The sequence below is a fragment of the Heteronotia binoei genome, chromosome 4, assembly GCF_032191835.1.
Source record: "Heteronotia binoei isolate CCM8104 ecotype False Entrance Well chromosome 4, APGP_CSIRO_Hbin_v1, whole genome shotgun sequence".
Taxonomy (NCBI): domain Eukaryota; kingdom Metazoa; phylum Chordata; class Lepidosauria; order Squamata; family Gekkonidae; genus Heteronotia; species Heteronotia binoei.
In genome coordinates this window covers 137,446,427-137,462,890 of record NC_083226.1, presented here as the reverse complement: position 1 = coordinate 137,462,890, position 16,464 = coordinate 137,446,427, and the positions used below count along the sequence as shown (strand labels likewise).

The window sequence follows — 16,464 nt, the reverse complement described above, 5'->3', positions numbered from 1 at the left end:
GCCATAATCTGTAAAGGCATCTTTCAGAATACATTATTGGCAGAAGGCAAGCATGATGCTTCTTAAGCAGAATTTGACAAAATGGAAGCACAGGTTATAATTATTTTTACTGGTTTTAGGTGGGAATACCAGCTGTGTTCTTTTCTTCTAAAGAAAGATTTGGACACAATTTTTAATGCTAGGCTTATTTATTCAAGCTTTTTGAGCATTTTTTTTAAATTGGTCACTTTTTGATGTATATTTAATTATATATGATATTTTGTTGTTTCAAAACCATCACAAGAGCCTGCATTGCTGTGGAATACAGAACAAAATTATAAATTAATAGTCAAACAAGTAACTGCCAGAAATGGCCCTGCTTAGTTTCCAAGATCTGACAAGATCAGGCTTGCCTGGGCAATCCATGTCAGGGCCTGAAAATGTATTATTGAAGGTTAAGTAGACCTTTGAGAACAGTGTAGCATGTAGTAGGAAGGATACATCATGTTTAGAAAACCTGCTGAAATCACACATGTACCTTGGCATGAATGGACAAATCCTTAAATTCACTTTGACCTTACCTGAACTGTTTGAAGAAGACTGCAGATTTATACCCCACCCTTCTTCCTGAATCAGAGACTCAGAGCGGCTTACAATCTCCTATATCTTCTCCCCCCACAACAGACACCCTATGAAGTTGGTGGGGCTGAGAGGGCTCTCACAGCAACTGCCCTTTCAAGGACAACTTCTGCGATAGCTATGGCTACCCAAGACCATTCCAGCAGCTGTAAGTGGAGGAGTGGGAAATCAATCCTGGTTCTCCCAGATAAGAGTCCGCACACCTGACTACTACACCAACCTGAATTGAACCAGACTGAACTCAACAATTGGATATGTTATTAATAATCATCTTTACCATTCATTAAAATTTAAGTTTAATTTGTTTCTAATTGAAAAGTGCACTAGGATAAATAATTTTAAGCTACAAATTGCTCTTTCTAGTTTGGGCATTTATGTGCACACATTTATACCTTGTAATAACTAACTTACTTTGGGGGAAAAATCTTTTCAGATGGCAAGGTAATTAAGTATTTAGAATTGAGCCTAAAATATACTGTATAGCTAGCAACTTTATTGTGGTGTCATGCTTCTTTATTGTGGTGTTATGCTTCTTAATTTCACTTAACCTGTTATATACTCAGATATCAGTTGTGACTATAATCAAGGGCAGTATTTCAATCATTACCAGTAGAGTTGCTGGTGTTTAATGACAGCTCTGTCTTGAGGGCAATAGCAGTACCATTTTTGGCATGCCATTCTATGCCATATATAGACTACAGATCCTCTCTCTTTAGAAAGGAAAGGGGCTACTCTGCTACTTCATGTTCTCCAGAGCTGGAAGCCACAGTTGTGTTAGATATATCCTACTTTACCTCACATTGACCAATCATGGCTAGTTGTGAGTTGTGTATGTTGGTTATGGTAGGACTGTGTTTGTTTGGTTGTGTTTTTTTTAGCATTCACTTCTTTCCTGAATTCCTAAAGAATTGATATCTAAAAAATGGACCCTGATTTCATTTTAACTAAACTGGCAAGATGCATTATGTAAAATTATAAAATATAATTAAATTGGGAATTTTCCATCCTATCCAAAGCCTAGCATCAAAGTACAATGATAAGCCGCCCTGAGCCCGCTTCGGTGGAGTAGGGCGGGATATAAATCGAATGAAATAAAATAAATAAATAAATAAAATAAAAAATAATCTGTCAGGTAGAAATGTGAAGGCCAGTAGAACATTGTGAAAATGCGGGGGGGGACCCCATTTTTTCCAAGGCCTTTTTAGAATTGGAAAATTTGGGGAATATTAAAAAAACTTCTATGAAATATTTTTGGCTATTAGAATGAGTGAAATGCTTTGAAAGGAAGATGGGCATGCTGTAGAGTAGACACATAGAGTTCCTAAATACAAGATGCGTTTCTGCACCTAGAAGGATACCTGATCTTCATGAGGGGAGCATGCGGGACTTTCATGAGTTTTATGACCTTTTTGACCTGGCTCTTCACTCGTAGTTGACCTTTTTGCCTCTCTCTCAAACCACTGTGACATATATAGCAATGAGTTGGGTTACAAGTAACTTATTGCCCTACCTTGTTGGAGGCCAGAAAAAAGATCACAAAGAGGTGAGGCAGAAATTACACTAAGGCTTCAGAGAAAAACTACAAACCACAAAGTGGGCAAAATTCATGATGAATTTTGCTTTGTGGTCCAGTTTGTTATTGATATTATTATTATTCCTTCATATTACCCTAATTTCTGACCAAATAATATAGTTTATGTTATTTCTGTTTTTTTCCTGTTTAACTCCTATTTTTTCTACTTTTTGCATAACAAAAATTAAGGTATATGGGCTAAGGTAGCATAAGGAGACTCAGCTTCTGGTTTTCTCTTAAGTATTGGGTATATTTACAATTTTGTGTGTAGAAATATTGTAATTTTAAAATTCTATAAACATGCTAAATATTTCATTTTTATATGCTGAGTAATTTATAAATTATGCATTTAATGTTATTAAAACAGTATAATTAGTCTTAGTTTGATAGGAAAGTAAGTATTGCATGTATTTCAGTTTTTCCCAAAATTTTCTTTTCCACAAAAATGGTGGTGGGGGGGAGGTTTTTCCTTGTGTCTTCAAAATTTCTGGAAATTGTACACCTCTAGTCTTAGCACAAGTGGAACAGTGTTTCCAGAAGTTAACTTTCTGAACCTTTGTCCTCGCCCCATGTATCCCCTGCTGTATCTCTCAGAAATCATATTCCCAGTGACAGCCAGGAATGGTATTGCATTGGTAGTGCAATGGGAGAGGAAAGATAGAACATTTGATGAAAGTGCCTTCTGATAGTAATAAACATAGTCAGAAATGAGGGCAGCAGGACAGATGTACCACTCCACTGAGCAAAGTTTGAAGCCTTCCTCCAGCTTCCTCTTACTCCAACAGAAAATCCACACAAGTTAGAGGAAAGCTCCTTGATGGAAGTCTGGATCCATTCCTATGTTTTCTGTTGTGTGATTCAGGCAATTTGGGCTTACACTGAAACTACAGTTAATTTAAATTAATCATGACTAGTGGCTTGCCTAATTTAAGACCTCTAAAAAAAATCATAGCCAGTTTACTTGAAGATCTGAAGCCAGAATGAAGTTGGTTCATTAGCTGTGGTTACTGTTTGTAGTTCTGCATAACCTCTGAATGGTGAATCTCTGCTTTCTCCTTGCTTGCTGCTTCCCACAACCACCCAGGCTAAAGAGATATCCAACAAGACTTGATCAAAGCCAGAACTTCTCTTGATATGCAGTGCACCTTGTTAGGAGCCTCCTATTTATGTTTATCTTCAAGGTGCGGGAATGCTGGCAATGCCTCTGCACCTTCCTGGGAGCTATGGTGAGAAGCAGTGGCACAGGCGCAAGGGATGTTTGAACACTTCAAAGTGTGGGCATAAGGAAAGTTTTAATTTGAAAAGCTAGGAAATCGTGGAGGTGACCCAGTCTGTCTTCTGTGCTGAAAGATTGACTTGCACACCTTCAGTTTGTCACCATCCAGTGATAAATGACTTGATGGTGCAGAGAAGCTTTTCCCTTTAACTGATGTTGCAATGCAGTGCAGGATGGCTGCCAGTTTTTTGAATGGAAGAATGGAGAAATTGCAAACAGGATTTGTCAGAACAAACCTGGATCAAATAATTATCTGAAAGTTGAATCCTGGTTTCACAGATATAAATAAACCACAGTATGCAGTATTATCTGAATTCTTATAGTTTGAGAGTTTTCAGAAATACATTTCCTGATGATAGTAAGATATTTGTGCTTCATATTTTCTGTGCTGTATTTTTGATCGTGATTTTAATGAATTACTCAGACATTTACATAAAATCTGCCATTGTGGGTTCCCAGAGTGTCAATTATATATTTGTTTTGATTTCAAGCCTATCAAACCTCACGTAATCAATTAGGAACAATGTTGGATATACACTCTTCACATAAACAAATTTAGGAGAATGCCACAGTTGACTTTGAGATGAAGTAGGAGCAGAAGTGGTATCTGTGAGTTTCAGACTCAGGCCATATAAGGTTTTATAGACCACAGCCATCATGCTGAGTGCAGGAGTACTAATGTAATGTGATCCTGATTACCACCCTTTTCCAGAAAGTACACCACAGCACTCCTTTCACCATTGAGAGCTTCCTTGCACAGAGCATATGAATGAGCATCTAAGGCAAGAAGGACTGTTTCATGGGAGGGAACATGGCTTAGTGGCAGAGCATCTGCTTTGAATGCAGAAGGTTCCAGGTTCAGTCCCTAGCAGCTCCAGTTAGAAGGCTGAGGTAATAGATGATGTGAAAGATCTGTACCATGAGATCTTGGAGAGCCACTACTAATCTATGTTGAACAGGGATGTCAATCATACAGTCTGTGAGCTGGAACCGGCTCCTGCAAGGGGTCATATCCAGCCTGCGAGCAACTGGCTGTCTGGTCTGCTACTTCTTTCTGTGGGGCTGCTATGCAGCTTGCTTTTGCCCATTTCCTTTAATTGCGCAGGGAGAGAGACAAAGCCAAGCCATCTTCCCTCCATTGGCTGAGGTCTCCTCCCCCTCTTCCTCCTTTATTCTTTGATACAACTGACTGATTGGAAGGAAGGAGGGGGAAGGAAGAGGGGGGAAGCGAAAGAGTGAGAAAGAAGGAGGGAGGGATGGGAGGGAGGCTTGGTCAGCATTGGGACATTTCTTATGGCAGTCTTAACACTCCTGACTTCTCCGTTGCCTTAAGGCCATGTCTTTACAACTGGTGTTGGGGAGAAGAATCTTTCTGTCTGAAGTTGTGTGCAAATCACCTGGAGGCAAGTGGGATTGCCTTGCTTGGGCCCCAGACTGCCTTTGAAGCCCTGCGTGCTTCTGTAACATGCTTGTTTGGAAAGCTAGGTAATGTTGACACCTCCACAGGCTCAGCTCTGCTTCCTCCGCTCAATGAAGCCTAGCAGTGTTCTTCCATTTAGCAATACAATGTGAAAGGGTGCAGAGTTGGTCCCACTCACAGGAGAGAGGTACGGTCTCTGGGTGGGTTTGATTGACACGGTTCCTTTCCCTCCCTGCCTCACTTTACAAAGTCTGCACTGAGATAAGGTTTATCTTCTTGCTACCTCCTCCTTCTCCTTCATGGGGCAGAAAGAGAACCCGGCCTCTTGTAATCTGCAGCTGGCGTTGGAGGATCTTGGGAGGGGAAGGCGAGGTGAGCTCAGCTGCGGAGAAAGTCACCTGCTCTTTGTAAAGGGCATTTTAATTTTGTGTGTTTGGAATTCCCCCCCTTCCTCCTGCCATCACTCTTTGGTAGGACAGGAATAGGCTTGTCACCTTGTTTGTATCTGTGACTTAGTGGTAGAATGCATGCAGAAGAAGATATTGGATTTATATCCCACCCTCCACTCCGAAGAGTCTCAGAGCGGCTCACACTCTCCTTTACCTTCCTCCCCCACAACAGACACCCTGTGAGATGGGTGGGGCTGAGAGGGCTCTCACAGCAGCTGCCCTTTCAAGGACAACCTCTGCCAGAGCTATGGCTAACCCAAGGCCATTCCAGCAGGTGCAAGTGGAGAAGTGGGGAATCAAACCCGGTTCTCCCAGATAAGAGTCTGCACACTTAACCACTACACCAAACTGGCTCTCAGAAGGTCCCAGGTTCAGGCCCCAGCACCTCCAGTTAAAAGGATTGGGTAGCAGGTGATGGGAAAGAGCCAGAGACCCTGAAGAGCTGCTGCCAGTTTAACTTTGATGGACCAGGGGTCTGAATCAGTATAAGGTAGTTTCATGTGAGGGAGGGGGGATTCTTCTGACAAGCACAATTTGCATTGAGATTGCCCTGCGCTGCTATTTATTTTGAGACCTGACTAGTATGGGCCATCTGGTTACAGACATACAGGTTAAAAGAAAGGAAGGGAAAGAGATGCCTTAGGATAAGAGGAAAAGGAAATTAAAAGGATATTGTTGTTGATTATGGTATTTTTGCATTTTGTGTGTGCACATCTGGAAATCATAGTGACCTTTAGTGACTGACTCCTACTGGGGTCCTGGAAGATATTATTCAGGGAAGTGGCTGAATAAAGCCTGCCCCTGTCTCCCGACTTCTGGTATTCCAAGGAGGTCTCCCATCCAAGTACTTGCCAGAGTTGACCCTGCTTAGCTTCCAGGATCTGAAAAGATTAGGCTTGCCTGGGTTATCCAGGTCATGGCAAAAGGAAATTATTTTGGCTTATTCAGAACAGGTTTTTTTTAAAAAAAAAATATCCAATTTTTATTTCCTTTCAAAAAGACTCTGATTAGGAATTACAACACTTAGATTGGATTCCATTGTTTAATGACTGGAAGTAGATGGCTTAGGGTTGCCAATTCAAGAAATATTTGGGGACTTTGGGGGCAGAGCCAGGAACAAGGTTGTGACAAGCACAATTGAACTCCCAAGGGAGTTCTGGCCATCAGATTTAAAGGGACCACACACTTTTTAAATGCCTTCCCTTCATTGGAAATAAGGATAGGGGCACCTTCTTTTGGGACTCATAGAATTGGACCCCCTGGTCCAATCGTTTTGAAACTTGGTGAGTCTTTTGAGGAGAGGTATGCTGTAAATTTGGTGCCTCTACCTCAACTCCCCCCCCCCCCCCCCCGAGCCCCAGATACCCATGGATCAATTTTTCATTATACCCCATGGGAATTGGTCTCCCTAGGGAATAATGCCCTGCAGACATTCCCCCCCCCCCTTTCTGATGACTCTGAGGCAGAGGGAGGGCCTCCAAACCAGGGGATCCCCTGCTCCCACCTGGGGATTGGCAACCCTAAGATGACTACATGTTAAAAAAAATACAATTAGGTTCCATATGTTCAACACATCTCTCTCTCTTCCCTCCCACCTCACTGGCTGCCTTTCTTCACATTAGTTCCATGCCTTTGCTTTTCCCCCCCGTTTCATTATTATCTTAGCACTGAGTGGATTTTGCCCAGTCTGAAATCAACACATTTTATTTCACTTGGAGACATTTTTATTAGTGCAAAAGTGCAAGAGGTCATGAAGTGAGTCACTGCTCATTTCTTCAAATACAGCTAGAATAGAGGTGTTGAACTCATTTTGTTATGAGAGCTAGATCTGACATAAATGTAACTTTCTTGGGCTGGGCCATGTATGCCAGTCAGTTGGGCTCTGAGAGAGCAGAAAGGGAGCCTGCTGAAGGAGTGTTTGCCTTTTCTTAACTTCTGGGGAAAATCAGCTGAGGCTACTGTGTGGAAGGAGAGAGTCTAAAGGGGAGGTGCTTGCTGGGGATTGAGGAACTGCTGCTCTGTTTTGACTGGGCTGTAGTTGAGTGTATCTGATTGCAGGTGATTGCTGCTGATTGGATTGCCTGGGGCTGACTGCTGGCCCTACCCTCTTTGAATTTGTAAGGCTGCACCTTGCCAAAGGCGTGAGCCAAAGGTTGAGAGATTTTGGCCTGTGGCTCTTGGCCTAGGGGCTCTGAAAGAAGCCCAGGAAGGACCAGGAAGTCAGGGCCCTAGTCTACTTGTGTTCCCCATAAGGTACGTAGACTTTCCACAAGGAGAGCCATATAAATACGAAGGGTATTAAAAAGGGGATTATATATATATATATATATATAAATTATATATATATATATTAATAAATTTATATATATATATAAATAAATTAAACAGCAATTATGAAGGCAGAATGCCAGAAGGGGGTTGGGGGCTATCCAGTATTTTGCACTGAGTGTCACATGTATGACTATCTGCCCACTGACAGAAGTCTTGGGTGTGTGCTTAGTGCAAGGAGCTCCTGGTTATCAGGGGAATGGGCAGTTTTCACAATGGAGGGTGGTAAGCAGTGGGGTACTGCAGGGCTCAGTAATGGGTCCATTGCTTTTTAACTTGTTCATTAATGATTTGGAGTTGGGAGTAAGCAGTGAAGTGACTATGTTTGCAAATGACACTAAATTGTTCAGGGTGGTGAGAACCAAGGAGGATTGTGAGGCACTCCAAAGGGATCTGTTGAGGCTGGGCAAGTGGGTGTCAACATGGCAAATGAGGTTCAGCGTGGCCAAGTGTAAAGTAATGCCCATTAGGGCAAAAAATCCTAACTATAAATATATGTTGATGGGGTCTGAACTAGCGGAAACTGACCAAGAGAGATGTTGGAGTCATTCATGATAGATAACTCACTGAAAATGTTGAGACAGTATGCAACTGCAATAAAAAAGGCCAACGCAATGCTGGGGATTATTAGGAAGGGAATTGTAAACAAATCAGCCAGTATCATAATGCCCCTGTATAAACTGATGGTGTGGCCTCATTTGGAACACTGTGTACAGTTTTGGCCACTACACCTTAAAAAAAAAAAGTGCAGAAAAGAGCAATGAGAATGATTAAAGGGTTGGAACACTTTTCCTATGAAGAAAAGTTAAATCACCCTGGGCACTTTAGCTTGGTGAAACAATGACTGAGGGGGTGACATGATAGAGGTTTAAAACAGGGGTGTCAAACTCATTTGTTATGAGGGCCGGATTTGACATAAATTAGATCTTGTTGGGCCAGGCCATGTGTGTCATAAAATGTAATGCCAGATAGCGGACATATAAACTGTATAAAGGGGGCGCAGACAAACAATTTTTTTCTTACTTAAAACATTAGCACTCTTGCAATATTTTGTTTTACAGTCTGATGTCATCTTTTGCTATGAATTATTGAATCAAAAACTGCAGACAATGTCTGTGCTGTACCAATCTTGAATATGCTGTTCAAGTGTTGTTCAAGTGTGCACATCTATAAGTTGCAAACCTACTTTTGATTTATTGACATTCATTACAAAGATCTCATAGTCAATGCTGTGAGCTTCAGACCCAGAGGAAAACATGAAGTGGCTGGGCATTGTGAGCTTTTGTACATAAGTTGGTTCATGTTCTGGTCAAGATTATGTGAAGATACCATGGTACAGACTGAGGGCTGTGTGCTTGTCTGTAAAACTATAGTCTTCTCCAGAAAAATAACTGTGTGGCAGTACAAGAACAGAGACAGCCATGTGTAGTGATTAGTATCAGCCTACTATCTGGGAAGTCTAAATTCAAGATCCCCAATCAAAGGAAAATGTGAAAGAAAAATCAATTGAAATTTCCTGGGCAAACCTGGGCTAGACACACATGCACTCAGCCTAATGCTGGCTTGTTATTTCTCTTCTGAATAGTTCACATGCTTTCCTATTGAGAAAGACTGGAGGACATGAATACAATGAAAAAGATGAGGGGAACTCAGCTGCACCTATAACAACCCCAACAAATCTCCCTCCCTCCCTCCCTCTCTCTCTGTAGCAAGACAAAAAGCTCATATCTTCAATAAAACCTTAAAAGTGCTCTCCGTATTTCTTCCAGTGGTGAGGACTGGGTAAAGGTAGCTCTGTCTCTTTCCTTCCTTCCCCCAGGGCGCAAGGAGAGGGAAGAGCCTCAGCCAGGAAGGAAGAGGGGCTGGGCTCAGTAGCTCTGCAGGGTGATTGAGTCTGACAAACTTAATCACCCAGCAGAGCTATAGAGCTAGGCTCTTTCATTGGCTGAGGTTCCTCTTCTTTCCTCCTCCCTTTGGGAAAAGGGAGGGGGGGAGAGAGGGAGCCATGAAAGGCTGCTTTGCTGGCTGACTGACTGCTGGAGAGAAACACAAAATGGCGACCGAACACAGCAGGCAAGGGAGAATGAAACAGATGACAGCCAGTTGATGGAGAACTTGACTGGAGCCATCTGCGAGGCAGATTCGTCCCGCGGGCCGCATGCTTGACACTCCTAGTTTAAAAGATTGCTCACGGGAGAGAGAGGGAGAGAGAAGGTATTATTATTATTATTATTACTTTCCATTTATATCCCACCCTCTCCGCAAGTGGCCTCAGGGCAGCTTACAACATCATAAAAAACAATCAATCCAATAAACATATGAAACCATAATTTACATATATCAACTTTAAAACCATTCTATAGCGCTATTTCAGTCCAGTATAGGCGGTATTGACTTCTCGACTATGATCGCCAGCATTCTGTAGGATGTCCGGTGGCAGCCCTTTTTCAATCAAACCGCAAAAGCCTGTTTAAACAATTCGGTCTTACAGGCCCTGTGGAACGCAGACAAATCCCGCAGAGCCTTTATGGCTTCTGGGAGGGTGTTCCAAAGTTCTGGTGCTGCCACCGAAAAAGCCCTGGATCTCGTCATACACAGCCTGGCTTCTTTTGGGCCAGGGGCAGACAACAGATTTTTTGTCCCTGATCTCAGTGCTCTCTGGGGGATATATGGGGAAAGGCGGTCCTGTTGATAGGCAGGTCCCTGACCATAGAGGGCTTTAAAGGTTAATACCAACACCTTGAAGCGAACTCGGAACACAACAGGCAACCAGTGCAGCTCTCTCAGCACTGGCTGAATGTGCTCCCATCGCGGCAGCCCCATTAAGAGCCGTGCCGCAGCGTTCTGCACCAGTTGTAGTCTCCGGGTTAGCATCAAGGGTAGCCCCATGTAGAGAGCATTACAGTGATCTATTCTTGAGGTGACCGTAGCATGGATTACCGTCGCTAAGTCGTTGCGCTCCAGGTAAGGGGCCAGCTGCCGCGCTTGCCGAAGATGAAAAAAGGCAGATCTAACAGTGGCTGCTACCTGGGCCTCCATTGTAAGGGAGGACTCAAGAAGCACGCCTAAGCTCTTGACCTTAGGGACCGGTATCAGTGTACCCCGTCAAGGGCTGGCAGCTGGATCTCTCTCCCCGGACCGCCTCGACCCAGGTAGAGAACCTCCGTCTTCGTTGGATTCAATTTCAGCCGACTCAGTCTGAGCCAAGAAGCTTGTAACGCCAGGTCTAGATTTTCCAGGGTACAGTCAGATTGGCCACCCATCAATAGATAGAGCTGGGTGTCATCCGCATATTGATGGCAACCCAGTCCGTACCTCCTGACAATCTGGGCAAGGGGGCGCATATAGATATTAAATAGCATCGGGGATAGGACCGCTCCCTGTGGCACCCCACAACGAAGAGAGTGCCTCTGGGATGCTTCCTCCCCTATCACCACCCTTTGTCCCCGATCTTGGAGAAAGGAGGTCAGCCACTGTAAGGCAGATCCCCGAATCCCCACATCGGCAAGGCGGCTGATGGTCAACCGTGTCAAAAGCAGCTGACAGATCTAATAACAACAGCACTGCAGAGCCGCCCTGATCCAGATGTCGCATAAGGTCATCTATGAGAACGACCAGAACTGTCTCCGTCCCGTGACCTGGCCGGAAGCCGGACTGGAATGGATCCAGTGCGGAAGTGTCCTCCAGGAATCCCTGCAGCTGAATCGCCACCGCCCGCTCTATGACCTTACCCAAAAAGGGAAGGTTTGACACCGGCCGAGGTAGAGAAAAAAGTACTTTTCTCCATTTCTCACAATACAAGAACTTGAAGGCACTCAATGAAATTGCTGAGGAATCAGGTTAGAATAGATAAAAGGAAGTACTTCTTCACCCAAAGAGTGATTAACACATGGAATTCACTGCCACAGGAGGTAGAGGAGGCTACAAGCATAGACGCCTTCAAGAGGGGATTGGATAAACATATGGGACAGAGGTCCATTAGTGACTATTAGTCACAAGGTATAGATGGAACTCTCTGTCTGAGGCAGTGATGCTCTGTATTCTTGGTGCTTGGGGGGGCAACAGTGGGACGGCTTCTGGTGTCCTGGCCTCACTGGTGGACTTCCTAATGGCACCTGTTTTTTTGGCTACTGTGGACTGGATGGGCCATTGGCTGGATCCAACATGGCTTCTCTTATGTTCGTATGCCATAAAATCCAGCACAAGGTACCAGAGATGTAAACTCTGTAAAGATGATTTCAGATGCTGAATGGCAATAGCAGGCATGATTGGATTAGGTGTGATATGCAGAGGGGTAGTTGCCGTGGAAATGTTAGCATTGGTCATGAGATAGGATACCTACGTCTCAATTTGGTACATGAGGATTCAGTCCAGGAGGATGCAAAGAATAAATGGAAATAAGCCTGAACCAGTGAACAGTGACTCATGAAAGCACATATCCTACCACAGATTTTGTTAGTCTACAGTGCTACTGGACTCTTACTCTTTCTACTGCTATTAGAAATGACAACATTAAAAAACTAGTGGGGGAACATTTTAACCTTCCAGGACATTCAGTTGCTGCCCCAAGAGTAGTGCTCTTACAAAGGAATTTTAAAGGGCAGTTAGAAAGAGAGACTGCTGAATAATGAAGCTCAAGACAATGCATCCTCCTGGACTGAATTGAGATCTAGGTTTCATCTCTCATTATCAATGCCTGCTATTGGCATTTGGTGTCTGAAATCACTCTCCAGGCTATAAGAACAGATGGACTCACATTCTAGCCGTATCTGAAGAAGTAAGCAGTGACTGATGAAAGCTTATGCCCTGCCACATTTTTTAGTTGTTAAAGGTTTGCTCCTTTCTACTAATAAAGAATGCAAGCTGTACTCTTAGGTTTCTTCCCTTCCCTTCCCACACATACATATCTGTTAGAACTAGAAAGGGGGATCTCTCCAAGTGCCATGGGACTCCCTCCCTATCTCCCCCCTCTCTGTGGCTCTTTCTTTCCCCTTCCCCCCTCTCACTGAAGAAGTGTGTGCAGGCACACAAAAACTTATACTTGGAATAAAACATTGTGGGTGTTCTTAAAAGTGCTATGAAACTCACTCTCTCTGGCTGTTTCTCCCCCCTCCCCCGACGAAGGGTGCAGGCACACAAAAGCTTATACCTGCAATAAAATGTTCTTGATCTACTTAAAGGTGCTGAGGGTCTCTCTCTCTTTCTCGTTCTTTCCTTCCCCTTCCCTCCCCAAAGAAGGCGGGAAAGCCCTCAGCCAATCAAGGGAAGGGGAGGCTTGGCTTTCTTCTCTCCTCTGCAAAGCAGGAAGTAGGAAGCAGCAGAGAAACAATTGCTCATAGACCTAATTGGAGCCCTGCAGGGGCCAGATCCATCCCATGGCCCATATGTTTGACACCCCTGAGCCAGAATGTGAGCCATCTGCCCTATATATGGGAGAGTGACGTGATTTCAGATTTGCATCTGCTTTTAAGAAGCCTTTGCAATCCTTGCCAGTTTTCCATTAGGAAGTTCAAAACTTTAGTAAAATCTCAGGTTTGTTTTTTAATGAAAAAAAAGTCTATTATACATCCTATTAATATTCAACAACGAGAAGTAGAAACAATAAAATGTAACTACCATTATGTTCTCCCAACTAAACTTTGGAGATATCTAGGGGTATACGTTCCTAAGAACATTTCAGACCTTTTTTCTGCCAATTTTAATCAGTTACAGAAAGATATAGAAAGCACCCTGAATAGAAGCAATGGAAAAACATTGACTTGGGCCGACAGAATTAGTATTTTAAAATCTTTTATTTTACCTAATTTTTTATTTTTGCTTTGCACACTGCCAATTAAAATTCGGAAAGAAGCCTTCACCTCCCGGCAAAAACTATTTACTAAATTTTTATGGTCTCAAAGGAAGCCTAGAATCAGCGTTAAAACCCTATCTAGACTTAAAAAAAGAGGAGGCTTAGATGTGCCATATCTAAACTTATACTATGAGGCAATCAATATAGGAACTCTGATAACAGCAGCTACAGTGAAGAACCCACCTGATTGGGTCTCAATTGAATTATATCCACTTCGCTCAAACATGCTTTATAATATCTTATGGAATCTGGACCTTATAAAAAAACAAAAATACAGAGCTGTGAATTTCTTAGATATTTCATTAGCTATATGGTGGAAAAGAAGAGAAAAATTGGCTCCATCGATATCTCCAATAGCTTCCTGTACTAATCAAAAGTGGTTTGTTCCAGGAACATGAACTTCACCCTTCCAGACTTGGAAAGAGGCTGGATATGTATACATTTGTCAGTTTTGGGGAAAAGGTTCCTTTTTAGAAAAGACCATGTTAAAAAAGAAATTAAAACAAAAAATCGCCTGGTTCCACTACCTACAGTTTTGACACTGTCTAGAATCCAAACCAGAAAGGCAAGCTATGAACAGAGATATGACCCCTTTTGAATTAATTTTATATAAAAATAGAATACACCTATTGAAACTAACCTCTTTATTATATAGACTCTTACTCACAATTGAAGAAGAGGAACTTTACCTACCAAAAACAATGGTCTATTGACCTGGGAAAACAAATAACAAAAGAGGAATGGTTAGAAATTTGGTCCACCTCAGGTATAAATTCTAATATTTTTGCAATCAAATTTCAATCTTTTAAGTTAATTTCTCGATGGTATTTACCTCCTTCGATCCTATACAGATTCAGAGCTTCATAATCACTAAACTGCACCAAACAATGTGGGCACCTTGCTTCATGCATTCATAGTAGTCATGCCCTCATATTCAAACTTACTGGAAGCTTATTACACATCAGATAAATCAGATTCTGAATATAAACTTATCTTTAGATCCAGAAATTATCCTGCTGGAAAATTGGTCTTGATCTGGAATAGAACCTAGGAAAAGGGAAATTGTCACAATTCTTTTATCTATTGTGAAAATGCTCCTAGCATTTAATTGGAAAACAGCTATCATACGGTCCCTAAAATGTTGGAGAAAAGAAAATTTGGTATTATTTTATATTATGTAAACCAGTTTACTCAGCCCATTATGTGTTGTCAATGATATATGAAAAAAGTAATAGAAGTATGGTACCCTGTAATAGCATATTTGGTAGAACATAATGTTATTTCACACATCTCTGTGTACCAAGATTTAATTTACTTTTGAACTGTTTTAATTTGAAATTATCTACTCTGTAACATATGTTAACGTTGATTACTATTGTAACTACATGACTATCGCAATAAAAATTGTTGGAAAATGAAAAAAAAAAAAGATTTGCATCTGCTCCAACCCATCAGAAAGAGGCATCTGAAATCACCTTTATAAAATTTATATTTCTGGTATCTGGCATTTTATGGCACACATGGCCCAGCCTGACAAAGTGACATTTGTGTTAGATCCGTCCCTTGTGACATATGAGTTCAACAGCACTTAGACAGTAATAAATCAGTAGTCTGATCTCTGCATCTCATCTGGTATATGGCTACAATTTTAAAAGATTTTTTTAATTAAATGATAGTATATTTAATAATTTATTTATGAAGTAATTGGCTGTAGTAGTTACAAATGGTCCTGTTGTATGTTGATTATATAACTTCAGTTAGAAACACTTATATTAGTTTATAATAGAAAATGTGTTTGACTGTTTTATATACAGATTGGCAAAAGAAAAGGTTATGTATGAAAAAGAAGCAAAACAACAAGAAGAAAAGATTGAGAAAATGAAAGCAGAAGCAGGAGATGACTATGCAATTAAAAAGCAGGTACAAATACCCTGGTTCTTAACTTCTGATTGATTTTTTTAACTCTAAAAGTATTGTAATTTTGTGATCTCACAGTAAACCCTGTTCTTCAAATACATTATCTGTTTCTCCAGACTGAAAACTCTTTCACATATACATATACAAACACATACAGTAGTTTGTCAGTAACTTATTTCAGTCTTGTATGTATGCTGTGTTTCAACATATGAAGATTTCCAGCACTACTTAGAAATTTGATAATTCCAAAAATCCTGATTGCAAGGGCAGGATGGGGGAGGTAAGCATTCTGACACCTGTTTGCCACAAATTAAAAGAATGTACATCCTAGCTTTGGATGGAAGAATGACTTATTGCATAAAAATGCACTTTAAGGAATTCCAGTAGCAATAATTAAGGGTAATATGAATAAAAGAAGAAATATGCTTTAATCATTAGGTAACATTAAAATTAAAAAGTTATCTGGTTGAGGGGGAGTTTCCTGGCAATAGATAACTCTTTGGAAAGTACAAAGATTTTTCTCTGAAAGAGAAACATTCCCCTGGAAAACCTTGTTGTGGAACTGAGATTCTTTTCCCTGCTCTTGGAAGGAAAATAGCCCTGCATATTACTGGGGATCATCTTTGTTAAAATGTTTGAACAGAAACTTTGAGAAGTGACCACTAATAATGCAGAGCCCCAGCCCTTTCCCCCCACAATTTATTTGTGCATGTTGAAGTGAAAATGTTTACCACTGATATATTACTCACTTCCCATTCACTGAACTCCTAAAATATTACTGGTAAATGTCATTGTTCAGAGTTTTTGCTGTTAAGAGTAATACTGCCCTTCCTTCACCCCCTGAAGTATTAATCAGCAGAAACAGTTGAAGGGCCTTCTCTCTCTCTCCTACAACATATTTTATAGCTGGCAACTTCATTGTGGTGTCAGTATTCTAATACACTTCTTAATTTCACTTGTTCTCTTATATCATAAACAGTTATATACTATATTTCAATTGTGGCTGTAATCAAGGGCAGTATTTAAATAGTT

The 16,464-nt window shown here is 41.5% G+C and overlaps 1 protein-coding gene across 1 annotated transcript in view; it reads left to right on the top strand.

Annotated features, from left to right (window-relative positions):
• TBCA (tubulin folding cofactor A) overlaps positions 1–16,464 on the top strand; it is a 77,634-nt gene that overhangs the window by 39,567 nt on the left and 21,603 nt on the right. The window contains exon 2 of the mRNA XM_060235852.1: positions 15,330–15,435. Within this exon, the coding sequence (XP_060091835.1) occupies positions 15,330–15,435 (106 nt within the window). The remainder of the gene's footprint in view (positions 1–15,329; positions 15,436–16,464) is intronic.